The 14,574-nt window shown below is 48.4% G+C and overlaps 5 protein-coding genes across 5 annotated transcripts; 3 read left to right on the top strand and 2 right to left on the bottom strand.

Annotated features, from left to right (window-relative positions):
- Positions 1-9: 9 nt before the first annotated feature.
- On the top strand, positions 10-536 carry VTN00DRAFT_7262 (uncharacterized protein; the record flags this gene model as incomplete). The annotated part of the gene is made up of 2 exons (XM_069433990.1): positions 10-68; positions 170-536. The coding sequence occupies 2 exons, from the start codon at positions 10-12 to the stop codon at positions 534-536; spliced, it is 426 nt and encodes a 141-aa protein (XP_069287316.1).
- A 538-nt stretch (positions 537-1,074) lies between these two features.
- Positions 1,075-1,383, top strand: VTN00DRAFT_7261 (uncharacterized protein; the record flags this gene model as incomplete). The annotated part of the gene is made up of 1 exon (XM_069433989.1): positions 1,075-1,383. The coding sequence occupies one exon, from the start codon at positions 1,075-1,077 to the stop codon at positions 1,381-1,383; it is 309 nt and encodes a 102-aa protein (XP_069287315.1).
- A 3,349-nt stretch (positions 1,384-4,732) lies between these two features.
- Positions 4,733-5,270, bottom strand: VTN00DRAFT_7260 (uncharacterized protein; the record flags this gene model as incomplete). Its single annotated transcript, XM_069433988.1, has 2 exons — positions 4,733-5,006; positions 5,062-5,270. The coding sequence occupies 2 exons, from the start codon at positions 5,268-5,270 to the stop codon at positions 4,733-4,735; spliced, it is 483 nt and encodes a 160-aa protein (XP_069287314.1).
- Positions 5,271-8,932: 3,662 nt separating this feature from the next.
- Positions 8,933-9,384, top strand: VTN00DRAFT_7259 (uncharacterized protein; the record flags this gene model as incomplete). The annotated part of the gene is made up of 3 exons (XM_069433986.1): positions 8,933-9,173; positions 9,221-9,258; positions 9,346-9,384. The coding sequence occupies 3 exons, from the start codon at positions 8,933-8,935 to the stop codon at positions 9,382-9,384; spliced, it is 318 nt and encodes a 105-aa protein (XP_069287313.1).
- A 918-nt stretch (positions 9,385-10,302) lies between these two features.
- VTN00DRAFT_7258 (uncharacterized protein) lies at positions 10,303-10,641 on the bottom strand (the record flags this gene model as incomplete). The annotated part of the gene is made up of 2 exons (XM_069433985.1): positions 10,303-10,483; positions 10,598-10,641. 2 exons carry the CDS (start codon positions 10,639-10,641, stop codon positions 10,303-10,305), a joined length of 225 nt encoding a protein of 74 aa, XP_069287312.1.
- Positions 10,642-14,574: the final 3,933 nt, after the last annotated feature.

Raw genomic sequence — 14,574 nt, 5'->3', positions numbered from 1 at the left:
AACAGCGAGATGGCAAAAGAGTGCGCAACAGGCAAGCGCACGGCAACGGGGTCACAGGATAATGAGGGGTGTGTCCGAAGGAGAGCTTCAGCGAAGGAACAGACAAAGCGCTGTCTTCGATGAAGCTCAGCACCTGTCTGATCCGCTGATGCTGGGGTATGGGAAGTAGAAGCACAAGCTACGCGGGGAGCGATAAACTTATATGGGGAGGATGGGGCGGTGATAGTGGCCGGGTGGAGCACAGCTTCGCCCGGAACACCCACTCTAAACCTGAGGAGAATGTGTTGAAGTACACGAGTACTTGGGACGCGACGGGATGCACGATGGTACATATGGGCTTCCTGAGCTCTGCCTGCACTCTGCCCGGCCCAACGGGCAGCTTTCGACAAGCGACATGGTGGCCGCCAAAGGTTGTGTGCGCTGGTGACCTCGAGGCGTTGAAGGCCGTCCAGCCCCCAATGACAAGGCGAGTGGTGGATGCGGGTGAAGAAGGGCAAGGAGAAGTGAGGCTGGTAAACCTCAAGATTCGGACGTAACGTACGCAGTAATACTGCAGGGAGCGCGCGCATCGGCTTCTGTCTTCATAAGCAAGACGGGTGAAGGATGACGGTTTGGCTGAGCAGATCTGTGCGGATTTCGCTCATCTCCGTTGTTGAGCCCGTCCGTGGAAAAACAGACGAGAATGACGGCAAGGCGCCGTACCGTACCTGATATAACGAGAACAGGCCCGACCATGCGGGGTACTCTCTTGGTAGGGGCATGCATAGATCGACCAATGATGATACACGTGGTAACTTACTGTACATCTACATACAGTACTCCGTACTCTCGTCAAGGTAAAGAAAAGAACAATGGCCGGGCAGCATCTGGCGATGCCCAGTCCCTCGACTGCAAACCATTTTGACGCCTGTCTCGGGACTCGAATCGCCTGTCGGGAGCCTGGGCAGGATAACGGAGCTGCCCGTCTAACTGACTCGACGGCCCATCCGATTTGCCCCGTCCGCAGATCACTGTTCTGAAACGCGTGCCAACTCATCAGTGACTAGCGACGACACCAAAAGTTCTTCGACACACATGACGATTTCGCAGAGCCTCACCACCCCTGCGGTTGGCCGCTTCTGCCCGGTCAAAGTCCTCAGTCCTCCAGGCGATGGCCATGACGGGAGTATCATCAACGGCCAACGCCAACTCTGCCTGTTCCAACTCAATTCATTCAATCCGCGACGAAAGGGCCGGGTAAAAGAAATGACGCGTCGCAGGCGCACTGGAAATTTGCCCAGTCTCGGCGACCTCCGCTACCATTTTGACCAGACGCATGACATGGCATCCGCAACGACCAAGCGAGGGCAGCAAGCCACACGCGTGCCATATATGCGTCCATAGAGTTGCATTGCAGACGTTAAAATGCTGCCTGATCCATCCTGCATCTTCATAGCAGAACGGTTCTTCCCCTTGGCAGCGATGATAGGACTGCGGCATACGTCGCAACGCTATGGGCCAGCTCCAGCTCCAGCTCCAGCTCCAGCTTCCATGAGCTCGCCCTTCTCCCCACATAAGCTGCTTTCCACATAGCCAAACATTCTGAGCTTGGGCGACCAGTGCTAAGAAGTAGAACACTAGCATCGGCTCCTTCCGGGTAAGTACCTATTTCTTGCACAACCTTACTGATCAACTACAGTGTACAGAGCCTGTACATGTACTTGCACCTCGGACTGTTAATACTCCCTCGATACCGTCCAGTTCTGCGGGCACGGACGATCCTGCTCCAGGGTAATGGGTACCTATAATATTATGTAGGTGCGTCTAGATGTTCACAAAGCCAACGGCGTCATGCGCATCATTTATTGACTCCATCAATCGTACCTGTAGCTACTGCTTCCCGTCGATCAATCCCCGACAACGAGGGCCATCATGGTTCTTGACCGCCTGCTACACTCGAGCTACGGAGTATGATCTCAACGCTGCCCCTCTCCTCTCTAATTGCTCCTCCCCATCAATGTCTATCGTTCATTAACTCTGGACCTGAAACACTTTGCAGTCCCAAAAAAGTGGCGGTGTACGGTCCGCCTACACTTGGATCGGAGGTAGTGGTTGCCTTGCAGACACCTCAGCAGGCCAGAGAGGGCGCGGATGGATGCTGGACGGGATTTCCAGTTAGATGAACACACGAAAAGCAGGTAAGTAACCACAGGAGCAGTTATTGGTAACCAGGACAATATTGATAAGGTACCTAACATGCGCGACAACATGAGAAGCCAACAGCGCCCTCCACACACCTGCTCCGTACGGAGCGCTGCTGCTTGGAGGGCGGAGAGCGAGGGGGCGCCAAGACTGTTTTGCCCCGGTCTGCATCATCAGAATTCGTGTTGTACAAACGATTCGTGAACGTAATAAATAACAGTTTGATAGAAATGAAAGTTATTTGATTTTCTTTTTTTTGAGTTTTAATTTATATGTTTCTTGAACATTTTGCGGACTTACACCAACGGGTGCAGAGATACCTAGGTAGATGTTTACTTCAATTCTTGACACAGCAGAAACGACAGTAGTAGGTACTTAATTCAAGTCACAACTCATCATGTCCTTTCCATTCGAGAGAACATTTTTTTTAAGATGCATCACAGCTACAAGAAATGAAATTTTCTAATAATAATGAATATACTAATACAACACATCTGAAGAAGAAAAAAAAGCAACAAACATAGGACGTCAATCCCAAGCATGAAGTGCATGCGTCTGCATAGCATAGCATGGCAGAAAAGAAAAATCCCCGAAATCGAAATTAAAATTTCACAAACCGGCTGCAATTATCCAGTCCTTCTGTATTTGATACCACTTGCATACTGCAGACCTACCTTCTAGACTAGATAGGCTGGAAGGAAAAGGTTTCCGCATCCCGACCCACCCTGCTGCTGTTAGCCGCCCGGGTAGCCTCGGCGTTCTCCAGGTGGTAAGACTCAACCCGTCCCGTGCCAGCCAACTTGGTTGGAAGCCCACAAGCCCATCTATCCAACTCAGTCGTGAATCGGTCACATCCATCTTAGCTTAGCTAAGGATCGCAAGAAGCGCGTACAGCTGAAGCTTGTGGACGCCGTTGCTAATCGCTCCATCCAGGGCACTTTGTTGCAAAGAGCACAGCGGGCACCTCACTGCCCAGCCCCCTTCCGCTCCTCTCTTCCACCTTGGGCGGGCTGCTTGCTGTCTTGAGGCCATAACCTCCCAGTAGGGGGACAGGCCCCTCCGAATCGGAGAGCTGCCCAGCGGATAGCAAGATGGTTAAACCACCTTAGGTACTCAATTCTTCGAGTACTGCACAGTAAATAGCATCTGCAGTTGCGTTCTGACACATGACATGTAACACCGCATATCACACCAGGATTACTTCTTTCTTTCTGGCTCTTAGTATAATTTCATTGTGGCTGAGGCACTGCAAATAGACGACATCTCCCTAGGTAGATAGGTACTGTACAGAGACGTTGTGGTAGATAGGTACCTAGATAGCCAGGCAAGCAGAGACTGCCAGGTCATGAGGACACTATCGTACGGAGTACGCAGTTGTTGATATGGAGGAACATTCTTACGTGATAAGTCTGGCCGGTGAAGGTAAAGTCAGTCCACGCCACGAGGGACTCGACCCACACCAGCACGAGCAGGATCGTCATGTAATGCAGAGATCCCCAATCGATTGTCGAAGATTAACAATGCCATTGTTTCACCATCGACTTCACCTGCATACGGGGTGAACTTCATCCATCATGGCTGGTGATAATAGGAACAGCTCAGTAAACGGGACAACAATGCCTCAATGTATGCCAGGCCTGGAATCAATTTGGTTAATCCGCTGGGGCCATATCGCCAACGCTAGGTATGGGGACGGGCCGAACTGGAACCTGAAACAAAGAGCTTGGGGCGCCTTAAGCTTGGCACGGTCCGTTGTCCGGCAGGCTAAGCATATACAGTATCGGCGCCGCCACCGCAACTGTAATACTGCTGCACACTGTGAAGCACAGGGTCCAGTACTGACCGGTGTGAAGAATAGAAAATGGTTCCAAAAGGATTTGGCACAGGGTGGCAAGGCAAAGCTTCTGGCGTGTCCCCAACGGGCCGCAGAAATGGGAAGCGTTGATGCAAAGGCGTTTCTGACCCAAAGGCATCGTGTCCTGCAACAGCCCTGCATGGATCGAGTCCAATTCAATTCTCCTGAGCGAAGTCAAATTCGGTGCAGCGATTCTGCTACAGCATGAGGTGATAAGACAGACATCATCAGATATATTCCACCAAGATTCAGAACTCTCATAATGTAAACAAATCCAGAATTTCCGTACAAGGCAGCGGTAAAATAGATAGATTTGAGGCTTTTCTTGACAATCTAAGAAAGAGAAAGCTCAACAAAAATTTCTCAGGATAGGTAGTGAAGCGAAACAAGGTCATGACGTATTATAATTGCGGAGGTAACTGAGAGAAAGCCGCTTCTGGAGAATCTTCATAACTGCACTTCGGTATGTCAAAAAGCAGAAACACGCTCTCTAGTCGGCGTTCAGATAGAACTCTGATGTAGGGTAACGTGTATGCGCTGTTCTCATTCCCGCAAACTTCTTAAATCACAGAAATATATGTAAGTAACAAGGGAGCGTTAGGCAATAGGGACATGACAGTGAATCTCCGCATTTGTAGAGCGGAAGAGAATCGACGCTGTAGCATAACGCTTTCATATCATCGTACCGGAGAAGGACTAAGCAGTAGGAGATCCCTCGCTCTTGTCCTTGATGATACCGCCATCTCGTTTTCTTTTGCATGACTTGGACACTTTTTCAACCTCACCCGCAGTCCAGCTGTGAGTCCAGGCGGCAACAAGAGGAGCTGAAGGTCTCCGTGGTTGTTCATCGAATCTGCCCTTTCCTTGGCGAAGACTGTCAAGGCAAGAAGGGTAATACGATGGCAGTGTATTGTGGTCGACAAATTGCGATCCTATTCCCTCCAGGTTAGAGGGATGGTAAGTGCTCGATCTGCTTGATTCAACGTCAGTAATCTTCCACCACCTAAGGGTTACTACAAACGAACCTGTTGCCATCTTTGTCAATAACAAGATCCCTTTGGGATATTTGATTGTCATCGTGCTGGATGGATTCCTGCCGTACTCGTCCGCTTTGCTGCTCAACGATTGTCGTAACACTTGAGTTGGATGTCTCATGGTATCCCTCACTCCCGACATGCGAATGTGTAGATGAGCTCTCTGATACCTGATCTTGGGACGAGGGATCAGAATCCATCTCTGAATATCGTATGATAAAAAGGCCTCTGGTAGGTCTTGAAATTTGTAGATATCGTTGGTAAGTGTAGGCGCTTGCAGGGAGGCCACCAGATGCCACTGGTGAATAACAAAAAAAGATAAAACTTGATCTTATAGATGTACTTAGGACCTGGTAGACGAATGCGTCATTAATAATGACTGTATGGGGTTTGAATCCGGAGGCGGACGAAGTGGAGGGCAACTGGGCAAAAGCTGGATTGGATATGACCTTATACTGCCGAGGCTAGAGGGAAGGGGACTGCACATGGACAACGAAGGATATCACTAAAGAAAAGAGTAAACGGAGATGGTCTTCTCTGAAAGGAGATTGAGAAACCAAAAAATATGAATCTGAAGAGAGGAATCAGGCACTCGATAAAACTGTAACACGGGCACTTTCGCTGAATATGAACCCTAGCTCTAGCACACCGCCCGTGCGGAACCGCGCAAGCGGACGCTGGAAATGGGCAAGAAGCAGGAAACGAAACCATGGAACTCTAAAAAAATATATCCCTTGTAGGCACCACCTACAGAAGCATATTTTTTTATAATACTATCCTCAGTGGTGATGACATGCTTTCCAGGATTAATCCTGGGGTTTCCCTAGTTTGCAATCTTTGCTTTTCTCGTCGGGACAGCCGTGGAGTATTCCACCATGCGAAGAGGAAAAGGCCTCCAACCAAACAGAGACCTCGCATCTGGTTCCCGCATCATCGAAGGGACCAGGAAAGATCACGACAGCTCAACAGGTATCTCACTGGATATCCAAAGCTGCTTTTTTTGGTAGTAAATCCGCTTATCGCATATGATGACGGTGATGAGTCAAGAATAGGATTGCAAAATCGATGGGTTCCAAGGGGAGACCGACGTAGGACGGCTGGGAAGAACTGCTTGCAGATAGTGCTCTTAGCGTGAACCATGGGTCTAACCTGCAGTACATCCAACAACTTGTATATTCCAGAGATCTAAACCCCATATCCAGGCTTCTGATAGGACTGCTTGTTTCCGTGGTTGCACAGAACGCATGCGCCAGGTGTCTCGCGACTACAAAGAAATGTCGAGTCTGGACCTTGGAACAATCTCCAGCAGCGAGGAGCATAGTATTTCAACGACGCACTTGAGTAAATAAGAACCTCTATAAAAGCTTAATTCGAGTGAGGTGAATTGCGCAGATAGAATATGCAGTAAAGGAAAGGAAGGCAGGCTATACGTGTCATCGCTGACCAGTAGCTTTATGCATAATTTTCGCTAGAATTAGCCAGTAATAGAGATTGTATGTACTTGCATTCGGTTAGGGACCTTTCTCATGTATTCATGTCGCTACGGTGCATTCCCGCGCCTAGTACAGCATACCCATTGGAAGGAATGTCTTCTGAAGGTGCATTTCCCTGCGCAATCATCACGGGCTGCAACACGGTGTGGATTATATCAGTTACTAGTCCATCAAGAAAAAGTTAATCCTAGGACAGGGATGCTGAAGGCATGCCTAAATAGAACATAGTGACTTTTTAGCCATGGATCAGAGCACTCTAGCTTTAAGCTTTCCATGTTTCAACGGCTTCTTAGAGTTTCTCCCAGAGGGCATTCTGCAAGGGATCCAAGGGACCCAATGCGGATCTCAGCCATAATGCCAGCATTATGAGCTCTGGGACTCCCATGCAGCAAACTCCCTGTCAAATAACGGTTGTGTTTGTTTGGGTTAGCAGGGGTACGGCTTGACTCCTGGATAAACCTGATAAACCTGTGATATTATCCATGGGACCAAGCGTGCATTCCCACCAACATCGAATGCGGTCGTGATAATCGTGCGAGTACAGAGACATTGGTGCTATCTTGACAATGGTATGAGCGTAAAACTTGATTCAGTATTATGTTTGATGAATCGCTCACAATGTCGCTATCCAAGAGGGATTGGAGTTCATTGTTCAAACTCTGCCCTGCGCGACCCTGGCACTTCATAAGGGAGATTCGAACAATCGATACGTTTCCACACGTTTTAGGTAAGGTATCTCCCTGCATCTAGTCAGAACTTAACAGAAAAGCAAAAGAAAAACAACATCTGAAACCTCTTAGCCCCCAAAAAACAGACTCTACAGAGACCCACCACTCAAACCTAACCTAAACCCAAGATCCAGCGAGATCCCACAACAAGGCGCATTCAAAGTTTACCTAACACCTATCTAGTACTAAGTGAGTCAATAAATGCACTCATCGGTTCACACCCGGGGAACCGTTGGCTCACGTACCAAGGCTTTCCCTTAGGCATCCCTTCTCTGAACGGTGGAACCTATTGTCTGTCAGGGCCGTTCCGACCCCAGAATCTCGGGAACTAAAGTCAGTCGCATGTCATACGCGTAATCAAGGTCCCTTGTCACTCCCAATCCGAATCAATGTCACCGTTTACCTTTTTGAGTATAGGTGATGTATTCCAGTATGCCACCCTGGGCACACACACCCCCTTGTAACCCGTATGATACATTCCTAAATTAGAACAATGCTCCAGATAGAAATAAGAATTGAAACTGAATAGTGGAAGTTGGTACGCTAGTACGTACCTCGCAGATGCTAGTACCAGTGGTACCTAGCTATCTTTCACTCACCAAAGTTTTCTATAGGCCGTCTCAGTTATATTTAAGGCTGCGTCTCCAAACTATGCCATAACAGGAATTTATAGGCACTGCGGGGTACCCTGGAGGAAACTTTGAATTCCATGGGTACAGTATGCATGTTGTTATTCGTGCATCTAACAGACCTGCCAAGAGGCCAGGCGAACGGAGCGTTTAAAAAATCCTTAATCCAGCCCGGTTAGTAGCTGTATGTGTTTTGCAACGCACATGTTGATCATTTGCCCCGGTTTGAATCTGGTCCAACAACGGTTTTGAGGCTCTCATGCTGCTGGTTGATGGGTCCAGCACCCTTGTCTCTCTGCGGGAAAAGGACTGCACCTCGGCGCATTTGATGTAGAGAAACGAGATTAACATAGTTCATGTGAAGTTTTTGATATCCCCTTTTTGTGATGACATTGCAGCGGGGAACAAGGTACAGATTCAATTCCAGCATTGTTCTTTGGTAGTTGCAGATAACACACTTGATACTACAAACGTACATAACATACAGCGTTCTGCTCTCACGTGATGAAATGCTATCTATATATATGCAAAGCAACGCAAGAAAAGAAGAATAAAGGATTCAAAAAAGCTCATTTGAACACTTGTAGATCTAGTACATACAGTACCGCTCCTAATATAAGGTACATACTCAGGAAGCACCCCGGTCAATCTGTGGTGGAAGGCCTTACTCATCCCGTACCTTAGTCTTACAAAAGTACTCTTTAGAAAACAGGTGAATAAGCCGCAGGACCTCGCTATCAAACACCCATACACGCCCAACTACTCGCATCATGTGACACCGCAGTCAACAAAGCACACGTGTCACTCTCAAGCACTCTTCACCCTCAGTCCGTTACAATTACCATCACTTCTATACTGGTACTAAACATTAGTACCTAAAAATGTTTTCATGTCGTAACCACCTGAGTGGCTCGTTCACGACGAGCGTGCCACTGACTCGCCCGCTACGTCCAAGCAGCGGCACTCCGGAGTCCCGAGCCTAATTTACGAACCTTCCGAGAATGCTTCTGAAATGAGAGCTGCGACCGTTACTGAATGCTACCTGGCCTTCTTGCCACCTTCAAGATCAGCCGCCACCATCGCTGAGCCAAATACCTGGGTTCTCATACTTAGGACAGAAGATATAAGGACGATGAAGATCGAATTGAGACAGGTTGACCCGACAATGGGTCGTACTGTGACAGTGTGCGGCGAGGGTCCGCGTGCGAGGTTTCGAGAGTTCGAGGGGGGTGGCGAAGAGCTGGCTCTTTGGGGTACGAAGAGGGACGGTTGTTAAACAGTGGTTGGATAGGGTGGTTAGTGCTGGGTATACGAGGTATCAGCTTGTTAATGGAGTTGGTAAGTTATCTACCTTACCTGGCCTACATACCTCTTAAGTTCTGCTATTGATATGGGTGGAGCCTCGAACTGACCGGAGAGAAACAGGTGGTCATTGGTGGATTAACAGCATCCTATACGAGCTGACCTGGTTCTTTTCCCGCAGCGATCGTTGGCATATAGAAAAAACAAGGAGATGGCTTCGGGTAGGTTGGAATGAGGATGGAAGTTCTGTTTGTCCTGGAGAAGCGCAGACGCTTGGGAGGGCAAAGTGGTTGGATATGGTGTGAGCTTGGGGGGTCATTTTAACACCATCCTTGACAGTTGGAGGTTCTTCCAAAAATATCACTCTTGGAAAGCGGTACAAACTGGCCCTAGAGAAAATAGACAACATTAAGAGCCTGTGGACATTTATGCATATGAAAGCACCTAAGCAGCTTCAGAAGCTTCCAAGGCCTTCTAAAAAGACCTATTCAGAAACAGGCATTTCCTTCACGAAGTATTTGACGCGCATTTGTTCAGACGCATACTGCCACAAAAAGGACCTATGTAGGAACAGGAGAAGGTCTTTCAGTGGTCTGAGGTTCAACATATAGTCTCGCACCAGCATCTCAAGGGTAATTATAATCACCACGGACCCAGAGCCATATGCGGCCCTTTGGGCCTATACGATGCACTCTGTGACAATATCATCCTTTCCCGTGTGGCAGTTTCCACCTTGATACGCCACTCTGTAGTCATTCTAGAGGCATAGTTGGACCACAGCCGGGGTAAAAACTGAACATCCTGAACGCAATACGACTCGAAGGTTAAATACCTCGTAGCTGCCTCCATGTTGCAGTGAGAACAACCTCACTCCCCGGTCCTTGACATCCTTCCATGTCTGCTTCTCTTGCGCTGTAAAAATTATCACGACAGTAGAAGGGAGCGTTGTCGTTCGGACGGAGTAGTAGTAGATGATATGACTGAATTGATATATATCCTAAACTACATGCGTATAGACTTGCGTACGTATTTGACGGTAACGACAGTCGTATCGTATCTCTGTCACTGATGTAATATCCCTTATGACAAAAGATGCCTTTCGTCTCCGCCGTTATCGTCGCGTCCGCCGTTGCCGTCGTCGCCAATCGAAAAAGGAATCTCTTGCGGATGATCAGCGGTGTGATATTGGGTACTTTCCAAAATCCAATCACCGATGCCTCTAAGAGTCTCCTCCTGATCGCCGTCTATATTTGCGTTGTATCTAGTATTAAGTAGCGTCATGTTAGCTGTGAAGATGAAATTGTCGCCTAACCACATCGAACCGGAAGCACCTATTTGTGTTGGACTACCCACGATTCGTTGTACGAAGACTTACCCGGCATTTCCAGCATGGTCAGAACCTTCTTCGCAGCCAGTCATACGGATTGTCAATGAGGATTTTAATCGGAACGGGTCTTAGTGGGTCTAGACGTGACAGCTGCAGAAAGGTAAGATGGGGACAGGAAACGACGCAAGAGACTTAGGGCAGAAGCACACATACGAATTGTAGTATATCACAGGCTAGACAGACAGGTCAGATAGCATCAGAATGAGGAGAGTCGAATAAGACTGGCTTTGAATCCTTAGGAATTGATATTTGGAACGCGGGGGAAGTACCACTTCGAGATGCTTATATGCTTCCTGTAGAGGGCGGTGGGTCTTCTCGCTTGATCAGTTCAATCCAACTAACAAGGCAGGTGCTTCTATCAATTGTCTATTAGCTTCAGATCTGCCACATACCATCTCCTCCAATAAAACATACGGCAATAAATCTCCCGGAATTTCTCCGACCCAAGTCAAAAGGGATCTGCGGTGAGGACCATTGGTACCTTCGGAGAAAGTCTCCTAAAAAGCACAGCCTAATAATCCCGCAATTAGGACAAATGACCTATACAAGTGGGATTCCAGGGTGAAAATTCAGATAATTCTTCTGTAATACCTCATACACAGCAGGGCAACTTCAGTGGAGCATATTCTTGACTCGGTTCGTCCTGCGGCTCATCCTGTACACAGCCCCAAGTTATGGGGGAAGGTATGGGGTGCACATATAAAGGCTTTCAGCAGATCTCGGAATAGATCTGGTTCTTTGGATCCACCGTTGTGCGAAATCCCGGCTAGTCGCTTTGACTCCAATGACGGGCTGTACCTAGACTGCAGCAGTAGTTAGAGGTATTTGCAAGGTTTGCGATTGGTCCATCAAGGGTAGGTTTTGTCTCCAGGTCGCCTGTGAAAAGGTAGGTTTTGCCTGTTGCCACCGTTAAGACACTGTTAGAGCAACACGACCATATACCTCATTGGATTAGGTACCAACGTTGCAAATTTTAATCCCTATATTCCTTTTTCTGGAGACGTGCGTCAGCGCTGCCATGGCACACTACCCTATGGGTGTTCTGTACTTCTCCATAACGCATGAGCTCTAGGCTGTGTTCCTGCAACTAGCCATCAGAGATAGGCGCTTGTCTGAGATCGATCGATCTATCAAGTATGTTTCGCAAGGCTTAGCTTTACCCTAGATTAAGGCTGATAGTTCTCAGTGCAGTCGGACGTAGGCTGGACCTCCGTTAGTCGATCCTGCTCCGATCGCGGCATATGTTCCCGACCTCTTTTTGCGGAGACAAACTTCGGCAAGACTAGCGCTCTTGCCATCTGCCTATCCCTCAACCAAAGAAGGTCTCGGTTGATCTCCGGAGGACACGGATTTGTGTCAATGCAGATCTGATGAGCGCAAGACAGCACCGCTAAAGCACTGCGCCACGATAGTTGCTGCAGAGGGCATGGGGGGTTGTGGGCTTCCCAGACCCTTTCAGCTGCTCTAGGATGCTTTCTCCATTGCCGTCGACCTGATTCGTCTGTGAAAGGGGTGACAGAAGTCTAAAGACTGCATTAGTTACTTTAGTACCCTATGTTCTTAGAGTACTTTATTGGAGATTCGAGGTGGCCCGTATGAAATAGTCCAAGATCGGGACCCAAGGCTGAGATACACTCCGAGCATAGCATCCTCACTAGGTACCCAACAGGTCTAGGGACCCCTCTGGAAAAATCCAGCCCATCCAGGCTAATCCAGATTAGGAGCTTGGTAAAGGTGACGGACTTATTAGCGTGTGCGGAAACGCTGTAGGTGGGTAAAACGGATGCCCTGATATACTGAAGCCAGATATGCATGGAATCTTCCAATTTATAGAAATGGGGCGGGTCAGAAAGGAAATGCTCGACGAGCTGATGCCAACTGTCTCTCTTCCCAAACTTGCACCAAAGTGACATCTGGTTGTTTGCTTTGGGACCCTTTGAAAGATCGTGCAGGTCAAGAAGATTTGTGACGAGTGGTGAGCTGAGGCCTTGGCACGTCATCACGCAGCTAGGCCTAAGTAGGTGTCACTTGCCACCTTAAGCTCAGCCACAGCTTGCAGCTGAATGGCTCGTGCCAATGATCAACCAGTACGAGATGCTGATTCTCAATTCTGAGTTAAGCTCTTCGAGAGGAAAGTATCCCGAGACGGCGGAAACCACAGTGGATTCGATTGCGGCTAGCTGGATTAGCTGAAGATGCTATTAAGCGGTTGAAGCGGTTGAAAGAAAGATTAGCCCAAGACTAAGCATGCGGCAAAAGCATTCAGTTCACGGGGTGACCGCGGGTAGATAGTACTGTACCTACCTATGTTCTAACAATAAGTACATCGGTACCGATGTCGGGTTCCTGGGCCTAGAAATCCGAACACTGGGGGATAGCAGGTTTGGTCAAAAAGGGTAACCGTGCTCTCTTCCGGGCACTCTCCATTTTCTTTCTCACTGTGCTGAGTAAGCTTCACCACAGACGCCGCAGATATCCTTCTTTCCCGGGGTCATTTCGGCCGATATTTCAGATTAGGTGTGCATCACCAGCCAATACGTGTTGCTCCAAGACTGCCTTCTGGCCCGCACATTGATGATCACGCGGAAGGAAAACGTAATGGGGGACGTTGAAAAACTTTGATGGCACTATACATGGAAACAATCCATCATGAAAGCCTGGTGGTGAACGGGCACAGGATGCAACTGCAACTCGGTGATGGGTACCTGCTTAACCTAGGTAGGTATGTTTGAGGCTCTTTCGACGTTTTTCCGTCCGTGGGTAGGGCTGCATGCGACAATTCGCAGACAAGGGTCTATTAGCCAGAAATGTCTTTAGGACAAGCAGGTGGCAAAGGAAACAGAGAAGAGAAGTAGTCGCGGAGAAATCAATAGAGAGATCCAATTAGTTAACTTGGTTTAATGCGCTGTAAGGCTGCCGAAGATAGGTACTTAGTCGCAGGCTGTTGATGTATTCATCCAACCATGAATTTCCTGTTGAATAAGAGAAATTTTGCATCACTCAATCATGTTCCATATGGAGCAGTCTTTTGTTGACCGCCAGTTTTTTTCTTAAGACGATTGACAGTTTCGCAATAGGGCTCTGGTCTGGGCTGTGCGCTGTGGTATCATCAGAGTTCTTGGATGCGGTGATTTGCAAGGTCCGGAACCCAATCAAGGTGGGTTCTAGATCTTTTTAAGAGGCCCCTGAAGCATGGAGGTGTGCCGGCCCCCACGTTTCCCGGAACTGGGGCACTTGGAACTTTGGGCCGCACCAAGTGGACTTGGAATCCCCGGGCCCAAACCAACTTCTCTGGGAACTTATGCAGTATGCCGTGCTTTGGAAAGGTTCTGGACTGTGGTGGGACTGCGGTGACGCAACAGGACCGCTGAACTTAAAATATGGGTCCTTTTCGCGGAGGGGATGACGATAGGGCGGGATGTCCCTGAGGGAAATTCAACGCCTATTTGCTCCGGACTGTCAAGAAAAAAGCAACAACTCGGTCCACAGATAGTAAACGGTGTGTGATGCAATCTGGCGGTGAAACGGCCCGCAACTGCAAATCATAGGTCATGCGGAAAAAGCACCTACCGATTTCTTGATTTCTTGCATATGGCAGAGCCGCATGTGGGATCCCGTCTGTTCTTTTTTTTTCCCTTCCTCGGAGGTGTTCATCGACAAGCTAGAAACGCCAACGAGAGGGTAAACAGGAAAGAAGCGGTGAGATGAGGGATTGAACCAGTGGGATCGCGGGGGTAGTTCATTAGTTCATCTAAATTCTGCTTAATATCTTCCGCAGTGATCTATGGGGACATGTAGTTGTATGGTGTTGAGGTTATCTCCCTTCCATCCACAAGGGTGTGTACTGGAAATCGACCATGGTAATGACTTTGTAGATGAAACATCACACCAAGGGTGTATCAGTTGATCAGTCGATCAAATGCCATGTTGAGCGAATTTGGGCATGACCGCCATTTCTGTCTTTG

The sequence above is a fragment of the Thermoascus crustaceus genome (genome assembly GCF_041956765.1).
Source record: "Thermoascus crustaceus strain CBS 181.67 unplaced genomic scaffold VTN00scaffold_4, whole genome shotgun sequence".
Taxonomy (NCBI): Eukaryota; Fungi; Ascomycota; class Eurotiomycetes; order Eurotiales; family Thermoascaceae; genus Thermoascus; species Thermoascus crustaceus.
The sequence above is the reverse complement of the archived record's forward strand: the minus strand, read 5'-3'. Positions and strand labels throughout refer to the sequence as shown.